We start from the raw sequence: 16,715 nt of genomic DNA, 5'->3' as shown, positions 1-16,715 counted from the left end.
TTCAAGGACCTGTATTTGTTTTTCCTATTTTTGCCTGTAAATAAATTTTACCTTCCTCCTGTACACTCATGTATATTTCTGCTAACTTCAATGACCTGTACACTCCTAAAATGTATATTCCTGCCAACCTCAATGACCTGTACATTCCTAAACTGTTAACTCCAAAGACTTCATTGTTTGTAACCTTAATTAACTGATGTGAACCGCCTAGAACTCCCTGGGAATGGTGGTATATAAAATAAAGTTATTATTATTATTATTATTAAGGAAAGCTAAATGTCAGGATTTTTTAACAGAATACATTGCCTGAACTCAGAACCCCCAGTATATGAGACAGTAGGACAGAACTGCATACATAGGAATGTTATGATAATATCCACTGAGAGGGAGGAAAGGGATTTGGAGGGTTACAAACACATAGAAAGAGGGGGGGGGGGGACACATGTGAGCATTAGCAGGACCATATCCATAGTGGGGTGATATTTTCAAGTATTAGGGTGAGTATGAGCAAAGTTAAACACATGATGGTGGTGGTGGAGGGAGTATTAGCAGAGTTACTAACCTGGGTGATGGTTCAGGCTGCTGTTCTCTCCTTAAAACAAGAAGAAATGACATATATATTAGCAGTGATACATGTTTAACATATGAGCAGTGTGTATATAAAGTCAGGAAGAGAAAACAGATGAGGATGAGGTGGTAAGAGAAAGGCTTGGGGAGTGAAGGTGAAGGGATTGTGACATTTGCTGCACTAGGATAAGAACATATAAGAACATAAGACTTGCCTCTGTCGGGTCAGACCGGAGGTCCATCGTGCCTGGCAGTCCGCTCACGCGGCGGCCCCTCAGGTCCAGGACCTGATAGTGCTCCTACCCTAAAACTCACATACGCTTTTCGCTTTTGTCCTGTAGAGTAACCTTTTATCTATACCCTGCAATCCCCTTCGCTTCCAGGAAGTCATCCAGTCCCTTTTTGAAACCCAGTATTGTTCTCTGTCCTATTACCTCCTTTGGAAGCATGTTCCAGGTGTCCACCACCCTCTGAGTGAAGAAAAACTTCCTTGCATTTGTTTTGAATCTGTCCCCTCTCAGTTTTCTGAGTGACCTCTTGTTTTTGTTGTCCCCGCTAGTCTGAAGAATCTGTCCCTCTCCACCCTCTCTATGCCTTTCATGATTTTATATGTCTCCTCTCAGTCTCCACTTTTCCAGGGTAAAGAGCCCCAGTTTGTCTAACCTTTCGGCATATGAAAGGTTCTCCATTCCTTTTATCATCCTAGTTGCTCTCCTCTGGACCCTCTCAAGTATCGCCATGTCTTTCCTAAGGTACGGTGACCAGTATTGGACACAGTATTCCAGATGTGGTCGCACCATTGCTCGATACAATGGCAGGATAACCTCCTTCGTTCTGGTAGTGATACCTTTTTTGATAATGCCCAGCATTCTGTTCGCTTTCTTTGAGGCCGCTGCACATTGCGCCGCTGGCTTCATTGTTGTATCCATCAAAACCCCCAGGTCTTTTTCTAGGGTGCCTTTCCCCATCACCCTTCCTCCCATCGTATAGCTGTACATGGGGTTCCCTTTCCCCATGTGCAAGACCTTACATTTCTCCACATTGAAGCTCATCTGCCATCTTTTTGCCCACTCACACAGTTTGTTCAGGTCGCTCTGCAGTTCTTTGCATTCTTCAACAGTTTTGACCCTGTTGGAGAGTTTTGTATCGTCCGCGAACTTGATAACTTCGCACTTTGTGCCCGTTTCCAGATCGTTAATGGATGTAGAGTAACTACACTGTTCTGCACTATCACCCTTTTCCTACAAAGAGCCTCTGACAAACAGTGTAAAGCGTTTATCCTTGCTATAAGAGGCAGAATATTACAGCTGCTATGTTGCTTGAGAGAACTCAGGCATACAAAAGTCTATAGGGGTTAATTTCATAAGGGACAAGATTGTACGGAGTAGAGTTTTATATACTCACCCTCAAATTCTATATATGGCGCCTAAAGTTATGCACATTCATCAGTATACATAGCTGATGTATGTGTATAGCTTAATTAGATAATGGCTTAATTGGCACTGATAACTGACAATCAACATCTTATACTTGATGTTAATTGGAGTTAATTGAAAATTAGGCATCTAACTTGGTAGATGCATAGCGCAAAGTGGTATGTGCCTTGTCCAAAGTGCATTTTCCTCCCATGGGAGTGGCTTAGATATATCTGGCCAATTGGAGTCTTAGGCCACTCCCAGTGCATCCCAGAATGCACTTGGAAGGAGGCTTAAGACACCGGTTGGCCCAGGTGTCTACGGCCCCGGCCTTAGGTGCCTAGGCCACTCAGGGCCTTAGGCACTTCCCTGATGTGTCCCAAGATGCATCCGGAAGGGAAAGGCCCACCATTGTGAAGAGGTGGGCCTGCCGGCCTGAGGATATAGGCATTAGAGAATGACACGGTGAAAAAATTGGTCCCCGTCACCGCCCCGTCCCCGTCTCACCATCCTCTGCACCGCCCCGTCACCGCCATTCCCTTCACCGCCCCGTCACCGCCACTGCAACCCCATTCACCGCCCCGTCACCGTCACCGCTGCATACATAAAAGCCTCAAACGGGTACGATTTTATATACTTTTCTAATATCTCCCCTATGTATCTGCCATTGCCCCCCCCTGTGTCCATATACCATCCCCATGGCATGTTCCCTTTTTGTCTCTGTCCCTATGCCCCATGCACATAATTTCCCCTCTTTCTGTTACCTTCCTGTGTCCAGATTTCCCCTATCTTCCTCTTCCATACCAGTGTGTCTCTTCTTTTCAACCCCATCTAGCTTTTTTCCCTCTTTCTTCCCTCCCCCCCCCCCCCCCCCCGCCTGCTTCTAGCATCTGGCTCACCTGCCTGTCCTTCCCTTTCTTTTCTGCTGTGGGTTTTTCTTTCCGTTTTCATCACCTTGGCCCAGAATCCTTTTCCCTTTCACTCCCTCCTTACAGTCTGAGCCGGGAATACGGGTGATCGCACAGTCCTCGCAGCCCCCACCCGCCTGCCCAATCGATCCTAGTGTTTAGCCAGCTCTCTCCCTTCTCCTCACCTTAATTTGCAGGCTTTCTTTTTCAGCGACCTGCACGCTTTCCCAAAGAGCCGCACACGCGCGGCTGCTCAGTGTTCAATCTTCTGCTCTGCTGCAACTTCCTGTTTCCGGTTGAGTCAGAGCAGAAGATCGAAACTGAGCAGCAGCGGCTCTTTGATAGCGTGCGGGTCGCCGAAAAAGAAAATCTACAAACTAAGGTGAGGAGAAGGGAGAGAGCTGGCTAAACACTAGAATCGATTGGGCAGGCGGGTGTGAGCTGCGGGGACCGCGCGATCCTTCATGCCTCACTGCGGGGACAAGACCCATTCACCGCCCCGCGGGCGGTGAATGGCCTTGTCCCCGTTTTCTTCCCCATTTTCGGCGGTGACCCGCGGCTAAAATGTGGTGGCCGCGGGTAAACCGCCACCGTGTCATTCTCTAATAGGCATCCCTTTGGCTTACCTTACAACTAAAAGTATAGGAAACTTGCGGTGGGGGGGGCTTGGGAGGTGTTAGGAGTACTGTCATTTTGGCATTTGGAAGGGTCATGGGTTCAGGGGGGCCTGCAAGCAGGAGGGAATGGGCATCCCTCCTTCCTATCATGATTGGGGGGTGCTTCAGGGGTTCTGGCAGGAGGAAGTAGGCAACCCTCCTGCCATAGAACTTCGAAGAGGGGTTTGGGGTTTCCGGCAGGAAGGAGTGGGCATCCCTCCTGCCAATGTCGGGGAGTCATCTGCTGCAGCCGCTCAATTAATTGCAGCAGGGGTATTTGCCCCTGATCAGCTGAGCTGGCAGGACTCCTCAAAGCCGTGAATTTGGGGGAGCACTGCTGGCTCAGCTGATCACGGATAACTTCCCCTGCCAGTTTTTGGCTGCTGTGGCTTGACTTTAGGATCCCATGGCGGTATAGATAGGCAGCTGAAATGTAGGCCAGGGTTTTTCAGGCTTATATTTCAGCTGCCTATCTTGGCTGAATTTAGGTGCGATTCTGTAACCGGCACTGTCATGTGATTGAGCAGGGCCGCCATCAGGGCAGTACTACCAGTCCTGCATTCAGGGGCCTGGAGCTGACAGGGGGCCCGGGCTCACCCAGGGTCGCAAGCATAGTCTCCTCTCCTTCTCCTTACCTGCCCTGCCGCAGCACACAGCCGAACGGAAGTCTTCCCGATGTCAGCGCTGACGTTGGAGGGAGGGTTTAAGCAAAGCCCTCCCTTCCTCCAATGTCAGCGCTGACATCGGGAAGACTTCTGGTCGGCTGCTTGCGGCAGGGCAGGTAGGGAAAAGGCAGTCGTGTACCGAAGGGGGGGGGGCGGTCCGCCCGGGTGCAGCCATGGGGGGTGTGTGCACAGCCGGTCAGGTCTCCTTAGCCTTTTGGCGCTTCCCCCGACCGACTGACAACAGGCCCGGCCGACAAACCTCCCTGCCCTGTAGCAGCGAATCTAAATTACCTTCTTACAGCAGCTTCAATACTCCAGCTGCTGTAAGAAGGTAATTTAGATTCACGGCTACAGAGAAGGGAGGTTTGTCCGACCGGGCCTGTTCTGTTGTCGGTCGGGTGGGGAAGCGCCACAAAGGTAAGGGGCAGGGAGGGAGAAAGGGAGGAAAGGTGGAGTGGAGAAGAAAAGACGCTTAAGGGAAATGGGTAAAACTGAGGGGGGAGAAGGCCACTGAAAGCACTGGGGAAGACAAAGGGGTGGAGAAGGACGCTGAAAGGACATGGGGAAGACGGAGGGGGGGAGAAGGATGCTGAAAGCACATGGGGAAGACAGAGGGGGAGAAGGATGCTGAAAGGACATGGGGGAGAAGGACACTGAAAGCAAATATGGAAGACAGAGGGGGGAGAAGGATGCTGATAGGACATGGGGAAGATGGGGGAGGAGAAGGACGCTGAAAGGAAATGGGGAAGAGAGAGTGGGGAGAAGACACTGGCAGGGAAGAAGACAGAGATGCCAGACTATGGAGGGAGCGGAGGGAAGAAGATGGGTGCCAGACCAATTTGGGAGGGGGGAGAAAGGGAGAGGCACAGTAACAGAGCAAATGGAAGACGCAGAAAGAAGAGAGACAGTGGATGGAAGAAATTAAATGAGAACATGAGGAAAGCAGAAACCAGGCAACAAAGGTAGGAAAATATTTTTTTTTTTTTTTTTGCTTCAGGATAAAGTAGTATATTAGTTGTGTTGATAAAAATGTATAAACATTAGAGGCTCTGGTAGAAATCCATTTACAAAGTATGTATTCTTCCCAATTAATATTTCCAAATTAATAAAGTCTTTTTGCTTATTTTTAAATGGGTTTCTACCAGAGCCTTTAATTCAGTAGCATAATTAAATGAAATAACTATTTCTGTAGTTTATAGGGACGGGAGGGGATGGAGGGGATTCCTCGCGGGGACGGGCGGGACGGAGGGGATTCCTCACGGGGATGGGCGGGGATTCCTCGTGGGGACGGGTGGGGACGGAGGGATTCCTTGCGGGGAAGGGTGGGAACGGGTGGGACTTTGGCGGGGACGGGTGGGATTTCTGTCCCCGCGCAACTCTCTACCCCATGGTCCTAGGCCACCATAGCACAAATTCCTGTATTATGCTTCTGCTGTGCACAACAATAAACAATAAACACTGCTGTCATACTTTTTTTTGTCCCCTGCCAATTTCCTGATAGCACCCCCCCGGACAAAAGTGGATCCGTCTACCTGGCCCGTGGCCGCAGCCGGCGATATACTAGGTGCATGCCTCTCGTCTCCTGACTCCTTCACCAAGGCCCGCCCTGTCTCCACTCCGATTAGCTTAGGGTGCCTAGCCAATCAGGAGACACATCACTTGCCTGCCACTGAATCTGCGAAAACGGGTCGGCCGGATGACGTCACCACATCTCTAGGAGGACAGGACGAGAGGAGCAGCATGAGGAGCTGGAGAACTAGTAAGGCAGTGATCTATTTAAACATGCACCTTTCTTCCTCCATCCCATAACACACACAGCCTGGTGGTGATGATTATCAGATTGATTCATGAATAAATAATGATGTTATGAGTGTGCACCTCTTCCTTCCCATCCTCCTTAGCATGTCATATACAGCATGTTACATTACACAAAGTCTGTGTAATGTAACATGCTGTTTGTGACATGCTGAGGAGGATGGGAAGGAAGAGGTGCACACTCATAACATCTAATATAATAAAACGCAAGTGCGCATGTGCACTTCCTAAGTGTGCGTCCGTTTTCTGTGAGCTGTAGCAACCCATAGGAAGTGCGCATGCGCGGCTTACGGTCTGGCCTCATGCGAGGCAAGACAACTGCGCGCCCTTCTCTGCTCTCTACCTGCAGAGCGGCGGCTGCTGCCTTCTAGCACACCCTGCCCTCTCCAAGCCGGGACCGCAGCCAGCCAACGATCGCCTCCACCGTGTGGAACAAGTCGATGACTCCCCCCTCCGGCACCAACCGCTGCCGCTCCTGTTTGAAGCGGCCTGATGAGGTTCGCGGCCAGCTGTAGCGAACCTCGCAGGCCGCTCTCCACATGAAGCACGTTCCCTCTGACACAATCGCGTCAGAAGGAACATGCTACCATATGGAGAGCGGCCTGCGAGGTTCAAAACAGCCGCCCATGAACCTAAGCAGGCCATTTTGAACAGGAACAGGAGCGGCAGCGGAGGCACTCCCCCCTCCTTTCAGCGGCCGGCAAACAACATGGAGGATTGCTTCCGGGAGGAATCGGCTTCCAGCCTCAAATCTCAGGCCTGACCCGCGACTCAAAGGGGAGAGGATATGCTGGATGGAGGGAGCAAGACAGATACTGGTTAGAAGACTGAAAATAAAGGGGGAAGAGAGAGAAAGAGAAGATGATGGAAGGGAGGAGTTAGCAAAAAAAAAAAAACAACCAAAAAAAAAACTTCCCAAAAAAAACAAACAACTGGAGAAATAGAAGCAGATAGAGATGCAGAAAAATAAATGGAGGAAAACTGAAAGATAAGGTTAAAGTCTGAGATGGATGTAGGAGAGGAAGTGAAGACAGGAATGAGAGAAGAGCCAGATAGACTGCATACCCTGGTAAGAAAATTGAGAGAAGAGAGCAGAAACTGGGATAAATATGAATAAAATGGCCAGACAATAAAAGTAGAAAAAAAGAATTTTATTTTTAATTTCATTAACAGAAAATGCAGTTTTACTGTAAATTTGCACTGCTTTCTTTTTATATTTCAAAGTGTATAGTGTTTTTTCTCTTTCTCTGGTGTTGAACTGCATATTGCTGGACAGGGGGAGCAGGAAGAGGTGCTGATGGACGAGGGAGCAGGAAGAGGGGTGAGGTAAAATAAAGGGAGAAGGGCTGCTGTTGGATAAGGTGAGCAGTGATGGGGTGGGGGAGGACACAGGAGAGGTAAAAGGAAGGGAGAATGAACAGGGGGAGCAGACAAGGGGTGGTGGTGGACAGCCAAGGAAAAAAAAGAAAGAAAGATAGAAATACAGAAAGCGGCTAAGGACAGAGAAAAAAAAATAAAGACAGACACACACACACATATTCTAGCACCCGTTAATTTAACGGGCTATAAGACTAGTCATTATACAGTGGTGCCTCACACAACGAACTTAATTGGTTCCAGGAGCAAGTTTGTTATGTGAAACGTTCGTTATGTGAAACGCGTTTTCCCATAGGAATACATGTAAAAAAAAATAATTCGTTCTGCAGTATAAAATATGCTAAGATGACATAAAAAAGATAAATTTTTTGTTATTATTTTTATTTAGATACATCTAAAAACATACATCTCCCTGTCCTTTTACTTCCACTATCTTCCTATCCCATCTCTATTCCCTTTTGTCCCTCTCCCCATGATCAATCATCTCACCACCTCTCTCTGCCCTCACCCTCAGGGTTCAAGATTGCTTCCACTCTTTTTCCTGTTGTTCTCTCTGCCTGTCACCCTATGATTTAGCATCCCTTCTGCCCTTGTCCAATATTTCCCCTTCTCTCCCTCCCTCTCATCCCCTGCTCCAACATGTGCTTTCAGCGGCCTTCTCCCCCCTTAAGCGTCTTTTCTTCTCCACTCCACCTTTCCTCCCTCCCTGCCTCCACCTTTGTGGCGCTTTTGCACCCGACCGACAACAGAACAGGCCCGGTCGGACAAATCTCCCTGTCCTGTAGCCGCGAATCTAAATTACCTTCTTACAGCAGCTGGATTATTGAAGCTGCTGTAAGAGGTAATTTAGATTCGCGGCTACAGGGCAGGGAGGTTTGTCGGCCGGGCCTGTTGTCGGTCGATCGGGAGACCTGACCAGCTGTGCACATTCTTCGGGGCGGACCGCCCCCTCCCCCCTCTTTCGTTCGCCATTGCCTTCTTCCTACCTGCCCTGCCGCAGCCGCACACAGCCGAACGGAAGTCTTCCTGATGTCAGCGCTGACGTCGGAGGAAGGGAGGGCTTTGCTTAAGCCCTCCCTCCGACGTCAGCGCTGACATCGGGAAGATTTCCGTTCGGCTGTGTGCTGCGACAGGGCAGGTAAGGAGAAGGAGACTACCCTCGCAGCTCGACCAACCCCGCTGCGATCCAACCCCGCAGGAACCCCGGACTTCGTTGTGTGAAACGAAGTCCGTTGTACGAATCAAGACATAAAGTTCGTTGTGCGCAGCGTTCGCTGTGCGAGGCGTTCGCTGTGCGAGGCACCACTGTATATTCATCCATAGCTGCATGTTAATGATGTGCTCATATGCACTTATTTATCATCATAACATATACATCATCATTAACATGCAGCTGTGGATGTGTAAGGACAGGCTGAGGAGGATGAATGGGAAGGAAGGAAGGTGCACATATCAACATATCGTACATTTTTAACATGCATGATGCAGCTATAGGCAAGCTGAGGAGGATGGGATCATACAGATGTGTATGCTCAGATATGCGCTCAGATGTGTTTGTTTAGATATGCGCTCACATATACAGTCAGATGTGTATGTTCAGATATGCGCTCAGATGTATAGTTTTTTCTGATATATTTATAAAGCTTACAGTATTTATAAAAACACATTTAATACTTGTTACAAAAAATATTGTGCAATTGTAATCTACTTCTGGCCTACAAAGGTCAAAAGAAATCCTTAACTGAGATTTTACATTCAAAAGTGAATTATAGCTACTAGCACTATTATTTATTAGTTATTTATTATGCAGTTGTTTGTTAGTTTGTTATTAGTTCAGTATTAGACATATGTTAGTTTAGAATAGATAGGTATAGATTAATTTAGTTTAGTTTAGGTTAGGTTAGGGCCCTGCTGAAAGAGTCTACCTTGACGTGGTTGCAGGCTTACAAATCTTTTGGTCAAAGAGTGCGGCGACAGAGAAAAGTATGTGTGTATTCGGCCCATGGAAGAAGGGGGGGCCGGGGGGGGGAAGGGGTGCATGGGGCGCCCAAAGGATTGCTCAGTAAGGGGCCCAGAAATTTCTGATGGCGGCCCTGTGATTGACACACAATCGGTGGCCACTTTTTAGGTCGCCACCAACATAGGCGACAGTTACAGAATCTGACCCTCAATGCCTGCACTTCCATATATACACAAAGGGGGCCCACAGCAATGTAGCACCTACTCAAACAAAATGAGGGTAAGTTTATAAAAAACATTCCTTCCTTCTTATAAAATTATTCCATGCATACAAATACAAATATTCAATCCTATGCTCTCCTGGTTGGAGAAGAAAGGAATGAAAAGCTTGTGTTTCTTAGGCTACTGCTTCTGCCTTGATGAAGCTGACACCAACAATCTGTGCAAGGCCAGTGTGGGTCCATGAGTATCTGTGTATGGTCGAGGCCTGCCGGTTTCCACCCTCTCCGAGAATCTTGAAGGGGGGGAGCTGGCAGGCCTTGAGAATGCACAGATGCTCAAGGCCTCACTCCAGCCTGCACAGAACATTGGTGTCAGCTTTATCGAGCACCAGAATGATAAGTGCAGTGGCAGTTGGATGGGGGGAGGATAGTAGTGCTGGTCATCGGGGGAAGGGGGAGGACTTGTAGAGGAAAATAGCATTTTTCATTGGAGGGAGGGAGGATTTGTGTAGGACAGTAGCATTGGAGTAGGGGGGGGGGGGGGGCGGACAGTAATGTCGGTCTTCAGGGAGGGTTATGGAGGGCAGAAGTACTCATCCAAGTATACTGGCTACCTATGGAGGTATGGGTGGTACTCAAAACTTGTGTATTGGTATTTTTGATATTGCATGGCCAGATTCCAGCATATATGACTGGGTTAGTCAAAATCTTATTTAAAAAATTGTATTCTTTCCTTCAAATATTTTTTATCCCTTCTTTATCCAAGTGTATAAAACATTAAACATAAGAAGAAGGGAAGCCAGGGCACGAGGCAGACCTCGGCGGTTTGTCTCTTCTTGCTGCTTGACTTTTTACTTTTTTTTCTTGCAGTGCAGAGGGCCGGAGAGGGAAGGAGAGGCCGAGGGGAGGAAGGCAGAGCAGGCAGGAGGAACCGGGGTCGCGGCGAGAGGTAGCTCCGCCCACCCCCACCGCGTCACAGGTCGCGTCGGCGCCCGGGCTCCCCTTTAAGAAGAAGGGAAGCCAGGGCACGAGGCAGACCTCGGCGGTTTGTCTCTTCTTGCTGCTTGACTTTTTACTTTTTTTTCTTGCAGCGCAGAGGGCCGGAGAGGGAAGGAGAGGCCGAGGGGAGGAAGGCAGAGCAGGCAAGAGGAACCGGGGTCGCGGCGAGAGGTAGCTCCGCCCACCCCCACCGCGTCACAGGTCGCGTCGGCGCCCGGGCTCCCCTTTAAGAAGAAGGGAGCCAACGGCGCCCAGCCGTTCGACGCGCGGCCTTTGCGAAGGAGCCTTGCGAGGGAGCCAGAAACGCTAAATAATTCAATTCTTTTCTCTTTTTCCTTTCTCTTACCCACAGCAGGAGCACACCAGCACTACACAAGAGCGATGGAAGACCCAGGATCCCAGAGGTACTTTCCGGTATACTGCACAGAGTGCAATATGTATGACTACCTCCCTTTGGGAAGGCGGGAGTACATATGCAGTCGGTGTCAGGAACTGGAAAGCCTGAGGATGGAGGTCGGCAGATTGAGGGTCAGGGTACAGGAACTAGAGGGACTGGAGGAACTGCGCACCACAGAGGAGACGAGCTGGTCTACCCATATCACAGACGGAGAAGGCCCCATTGTGGACCAGGTGAGGGACCTCGAGAGATTCATCGAGGAGGCCTATAGGACGGTGGAGGAACGGGAGCAGCAGCAGCACAGACGGATGTCGGCAGACGAGACCCAGGATCCACAAGGCGACACCGGGGAAGGACCTAGCGGAGGGACCACGCAAGAGGAGGAGACCACAACTCACCAGGACCCAGAGGGAGAGACACCACACTATACCGAGGACACGGACCTGAGGCAGAGGAGGTTGCTGAGGAAAGGGAAGTCTGCTATTGTGGTGGGAGACTCGATCTTGAGAGAGGTAGACAGTCACGTAGCTGGAGGAAGGGAGGACCGGCTAGTGACTTGTCTGCCAGGGGCCAAGACACGAGACATCACTGATAGGATCGAGAGGATCCTGGACGGAGCAGAGACAGAGGAGACTGCGGTAATAATCCACGTCGGAACAAACGATGTGAGCCGGAGGAACTTCAGCATGGACGCACTGACTGACCAGTTCAGGGTCCTGGGACGAAAGCTGAAGCGGAGCACACGGAGGATAGCATTCTCGGAGATCCTGCCTGTACCGAGAGCAGATGCAAAGAGGCAGGCAGACCTCCAGGCTGTGAATGCATGGTTGAGGAGATGGTGCCAGGAGGAGGGTTTCCGCTTTGTGAGGAACTGGACGTCCTTCTGGGGAAAGAGCAAGCTCTACCGGCGGGACGGCCTGCACCTGAGCACAACGGGAACCAGACTACTGGCAACCAATTTGAGGAAGGAGATCGAGAGGGCTTTAAACTGAGGAGAGGGGGAAAGCCGACAGCTGATCTGATGTTGACGCTTCGGACAACAGCATCCAGAACAGATGCTGAACGGGCTGACTGCAGGAAGGAAACAGAGGGACCGGAAGACCTCAAAATCAGACAGCGAGGGAAACATCAGGTAAAGGGAGCTTGCTGGGAGAAGACTAAGGGGCATGGGGACACAGAGGGACTGAGTGGCATGAAGGTGAAAGCCGAGGGTAACATGGAAGTACCACAAGGCGAGGGGGATCAAACAGAGGCTCAAGGGATGATAGCCCAGGATGGGGCCGGTAGGGCTAGAAATCCCAGAGGAAAAGCGGGAAAGTGGGGTGGCAGAAATGTGGGGGAGCTGAAACCTAAGAGGGTAAAGGCTGAGGGCAAAGCAGAAGCACAGAGAGCGGGAAAACTGCCAGAAATCCAAGGGCAAGTGGCCCAGGTAAATGCAGAGGTGGAAGAAAAACGACGGGACCTGCGGTGCCTATACACAAATTCAAGAAGCCTCACGGCCAAGATGGGTGAACTAGAAGTCATGGCCAAGGGGGAGGACCTGGATATAATTGGAATTGTAGAAACCTGGTGGACAGAGGAAAATCAATGGGATGTAGCGCTGCCGGGGTACAAGCTCTATAGGAGGGACAGGACCCACAAAAAAGGGGGAGGCATAGCACTATATATAAAGGACACTATCCACTCAGTCGGGATGGATATGGCAACGAAGGCAGAGGGGCTGGAATCGCTATGGGTCAAATTACCGGGAAACAAGGACGCGGGCATAAAACTGGGGCTGTACTATCGACCACCTGGTGCGCCAGAGGGAGTCGGACGCGACTTGGAAGAGGAATTGAGACAGGAGTGCAGGACTGGAAGTGTAACAGTGATGGGGGACTTCAACTACCCAGGGATAGACTGGAGTACGGGTCACTCCAACTGCACTAGGGAGACAGGATTTGTAGAAGCTGTGAAGGACTGCTTTATGGAGCAACTAGTCAAAGAACCGACGCGAGGGGGTACTACTCTTGACCTCATCCTAAACGGATTAGGGGGGCCTGCAAGAGGGGCAGAAGTGGGAGGCCCACTAGGCAACAGTGACCACAACACGATCAGATTCACATTAGAAAGAGGGACACCCATAGTTAGGAGGACCGCAACAACTGCACTGAACTTCAAGAAAGGGAACTATATTGCTATGAGGGAAATGGTGGGGAGAAAGCTCAGAAACATCTTTAGGATGGAGACTGTGGAAAGCACCTGGACCCTATTCAGGGACACCCTGCAAGAAGCACAGAGAATGTACGTCCCCAGTTTCAGGAAAGACTGCAAGAACAAGCGATCAAAAGACCCGGTTTGGATGTCAATAGAAGTAAAGAGGGCGATAAAGGACAAAAAAGTATCCTTCCGGAGATGGAAAAAGGATCCAATAGAGGAAAATCACCAGGCGCACAAGAAATGCCAAAAGGAATGCCACCGGGAGGTTAGAAAAGCAAAGGGGAAATACGAAGAGGGGCTGGCCAGGGAGGCGAAAAACTTCAAGGCATTCTTCAGTTACGTAAAGGGGAAGCGACCAGCGAGAGAGGAAGTGGGGCCGTTGGACGATGGGGACAGGAAGGGAGTGGTTAAGGAGGATAAAGAGGTAGCTGAGAGGTTGAACACGTTCTTCTCGTCGGTTTTCACGAGCGAAGACACATCTAATATACCGGACTCAGAGGAGCTCATGAGTGGGGAACAGGCTGAGAAACTAGAGCACATAGAGGTAAGTAAGGAGGATGCCCTCAAACAGATAGACAGGTTAAAATGTGGCAAATCACCGGGCCCGGACGGGATCCACCCAAGGGTTCTGAAGGAACTAAGACAGGAAATAGCGGGCACAATCCAGCATGTTTGCAACCTATCCTTGAAAACTGGTGAGGTACCAGAGGACTGGAAATTGGCAAATGTCACACCCATCTTCAAGAAGGGATCGAGGGGTGACCCCGGGAACTACAGGCCGGTGAGCCTAACTTCAATTATAGGGAAGATGGTGGAAGCTATGATCAAGGACGCCATTTGCGAGCACATCGAGAGGAATGGCCTACTGAGAACAAGCCAGCATGGATTCTGCAAGGGAAGGTCGTGCCTAACGAACCTTCTGTACTTCTTTGAGGGAATAAGCAGTCGGGTGGACAATGGGGAGCCCATAGACATCATTTACCTCGATTTTCAGAAGGCTTTCGACAAGGTGCCACATGAAAGGCTACTTAAGAAGCTGTGGAACCACGGGGTGGGAGGGGATGTGCACAGATGGATCAAACAAGTTTCAAGTTTTATTAATTTTGATATACCAACCATCAAGTTAATATCTGGCTGGTTATCGGGTAAACACTGGTTGTCGGGTAGACTGCAGAGGGTTGGAGTAAAGGGTCAATTTTCTGACTGGCGGGGAGTCACGAGCGGTGTGCCACAGGGATCGGTGCTGGGGCCGTTGCTTTTTAACATATTCATAAATGACCTGGAAAAGGAGGCAAAGTGTGAGGTTATAAAATTCGCAGACGATACCAAACTGTGCGGCAGAGTTAGGACCAGGGAGGAGTGTGAGGACCTACAAAGGGACCTGGACAAGCTGGAAGACTGGGCAAACAAATGGCAAATGCGCTTCAACGTGGACAAATGCAAGGTCATGCATATAGGGAAAAAGAACCCGCTGTTCAGCTACAAATTGGGGGGGGGGTATTGTTGGGAGACAGCAGACTCGAGAGAGACTTGGGTGTGTTGGTGGATGCATCACTGAAACCATCTGCACAGTGCGCAGCAGCCTCGAAAAAAGCCAACAGGATGCTGGGCATCATAAAGAAGGGCATAACAACCAGAACACGGGAAGTCATCATGCCATTGTATCGAGCGATGGTGCGTCCACATCTGGAATACTGCGTTCAGTATTGGTCGCCACACCTCAAGAAGGACATGGCGGTACTTGAGAGAGTCCAAAGGAGAGCAACGAAAATGGTAAGAGGGCTGGAACACTGCTCATACGCCGAGAGGCTGGAAAGGCTGGGGCTCTTCTCTCTGGAGAAAAGGAGGCTCAGGGGAGATATGATAGAGACCTTCAAGATCATGAGGGGCATAGAGAGGGTGGATAGGGACAGATTCTTCAGACTAAAGGGGACAGCAAATACAAGGGGGCATTCTGAGAAACTGAAGGGAGATAGGTTCAAAACAAATGCAAGGAAGTTTTTTTTTCACCCAGAGGGTCGTGGACACTTGGAATGCACTATCAGAGGAAGTGATCAAGCAGAGTACGGTCCAAGGATTCAAACAGGGATTGGACAGATTCCTGACGGATAAAGGGATCGTGGGATACTGAGGGAGGAGCTGGGATGTAACACAAGTATAGAATGTTAACCAGGTAATGAGTATAAACCAACCAGGTCGTGCATGTGCAAGACTGGAGGGCTAGGACTTCGATAGGAAGGCAGGACTTAAACGAGATACCAAGGTGGCAAGGGAGCCCCTTCTAGTGATTCAGACAGGTCGTGACCTGTTTGGGCCGCCGCGGGAGCAGACTGCTGGGCAGGATGGACCTATGGTCTGACCGGCAGAGGCACTGCTTATGTTCTTATGTTCTTAAGACATTTGCAATAACCTTTACCTTTCAGGTGACTAAGATTTGGAATCTACTACCATTAACTTTGAAATATATGACCAATTATAGACAATTTCTCAGATCTTTAAAGGCATTTTTATTTCCCCTCCAGGCCTCAGACCTTCCATCCTCCATTTCCATAAGCCCCTCTGGACCTACCTTTGTGGGTCCCTAGCAGTCTAAGAAGATATGGGCAGGAGCGATGCAAAGTTCCACATTAGGAGTCAAAGAAACCTAGTTCAAACCCTACTGCTGTCTCTTGTGATGTGGGTAAGCCATTTTATTCTCCATTATCTCAGATACAAACTCAGATTTTAAGTTTTCTGAGAACAGAAAAATATCTACTGTTTCTGAATATACCTCACCTTGTGCTGCTAAATCCCAAATCCTATCTTTCCCAAGTCACTAACTTTCAAGAAGATTTCAGGACAGTCCTGCATTTTTGATAGCTCTATCCTGACACATTATGGAACTTATGGTTCTGATTTCAGTCAGGGACTACAAATCCCACATTGGATTAGGATGTATATTCAACTAGCCCAAAAATATCTCCACCCTGTAACTGGGTAACTTGGCAGCTCTGCTATATCCAATTCTCCAACTCCAAAGCCAGCAAAAATCATTTGGCATATTCAGTTCTCCCTGATGCATTCCATTTCCTGAAAATGATAGGTGCAGTTTGTGTTCTCTATTTTGTCTCACTATGAGATTATGATATGCTTACAGGAAAACCAGCAATCATATGAAATAGCAGTATTAATCTCTAGGTCACTAATGAAATGCTCAGGTCACAGAGGCATTGTGCCGGCTCCACTGCAGAAATGCTCACTGCCAAAGATCATAGCATTTAAGAACATAAGAAGAACCTCCATCTCCGGATCAGACCCATGGTCCATCGAGTCCGGCGATCCGCACACGCGGAGGCCCAGTCAGTTGTACACCTGATGTAGTTTTAGTCCCCCATATCCCTCTATGCCTCTCGTAAGGAGATGTGCATCTAATTTGCCTTTGAATCCTAGCACAGTGGATTCCTTAATAACCTCCTTTGAGTTTTTCTACTGCATTTGTGCGTAGCTATGGAAAAACTATTAGCCAGATAAGTAGGGGCTGCACCATATAAAACCTTG

At 49.3% G+C, this 16,715-nt stretch overlaps 1 protein-coding gene across 4 annotated transcripts in view; it reads right to left on the bottom strand.

Moving 5' to 3' along the window:
- The window catches only part of KCNQ2 (potassium voltage-gated channel subfamily Q member 2), a 233,310-nt gene that overhangs the window by 68,487 nt on the left and 148,108 nt on the right, over positions 1-16,715 (bottom strand). For all 4 annotated transcript variants that reach the window (XM_033914169.1, XM_033914168.1, XM_033914171.1 and 1 more), the window contains one exon: positions 563-592. In XM_033914169.1, the coding sequence (XP_033770060.1) occupies positions 563-592 (30 nt within the window). The remainder of the gene's footprint in view (positions 1-562; positions 593-16,715) is intronic.

The sequence above is a fragment of the Geotrypetes seraphini genome, chromosome 11 (genome assembly GCF_902459505.1).
Source record: "Geotrypetes seraphini chromosome 11, aGeoSer1.1, whole genome shotgun sequence".
In the NCBI taxonomy this organism is placed as follows: domain Eukaryota; kingdom Metazoa; phylum Chordata; class Amphibia; order Gymnophiona; family Dermophiidae; genus Geotrypetes; species Geotrypetes seraphini.
This window is presented reverse-complemented; position numbering and strand designations above follow the sequence as displayed.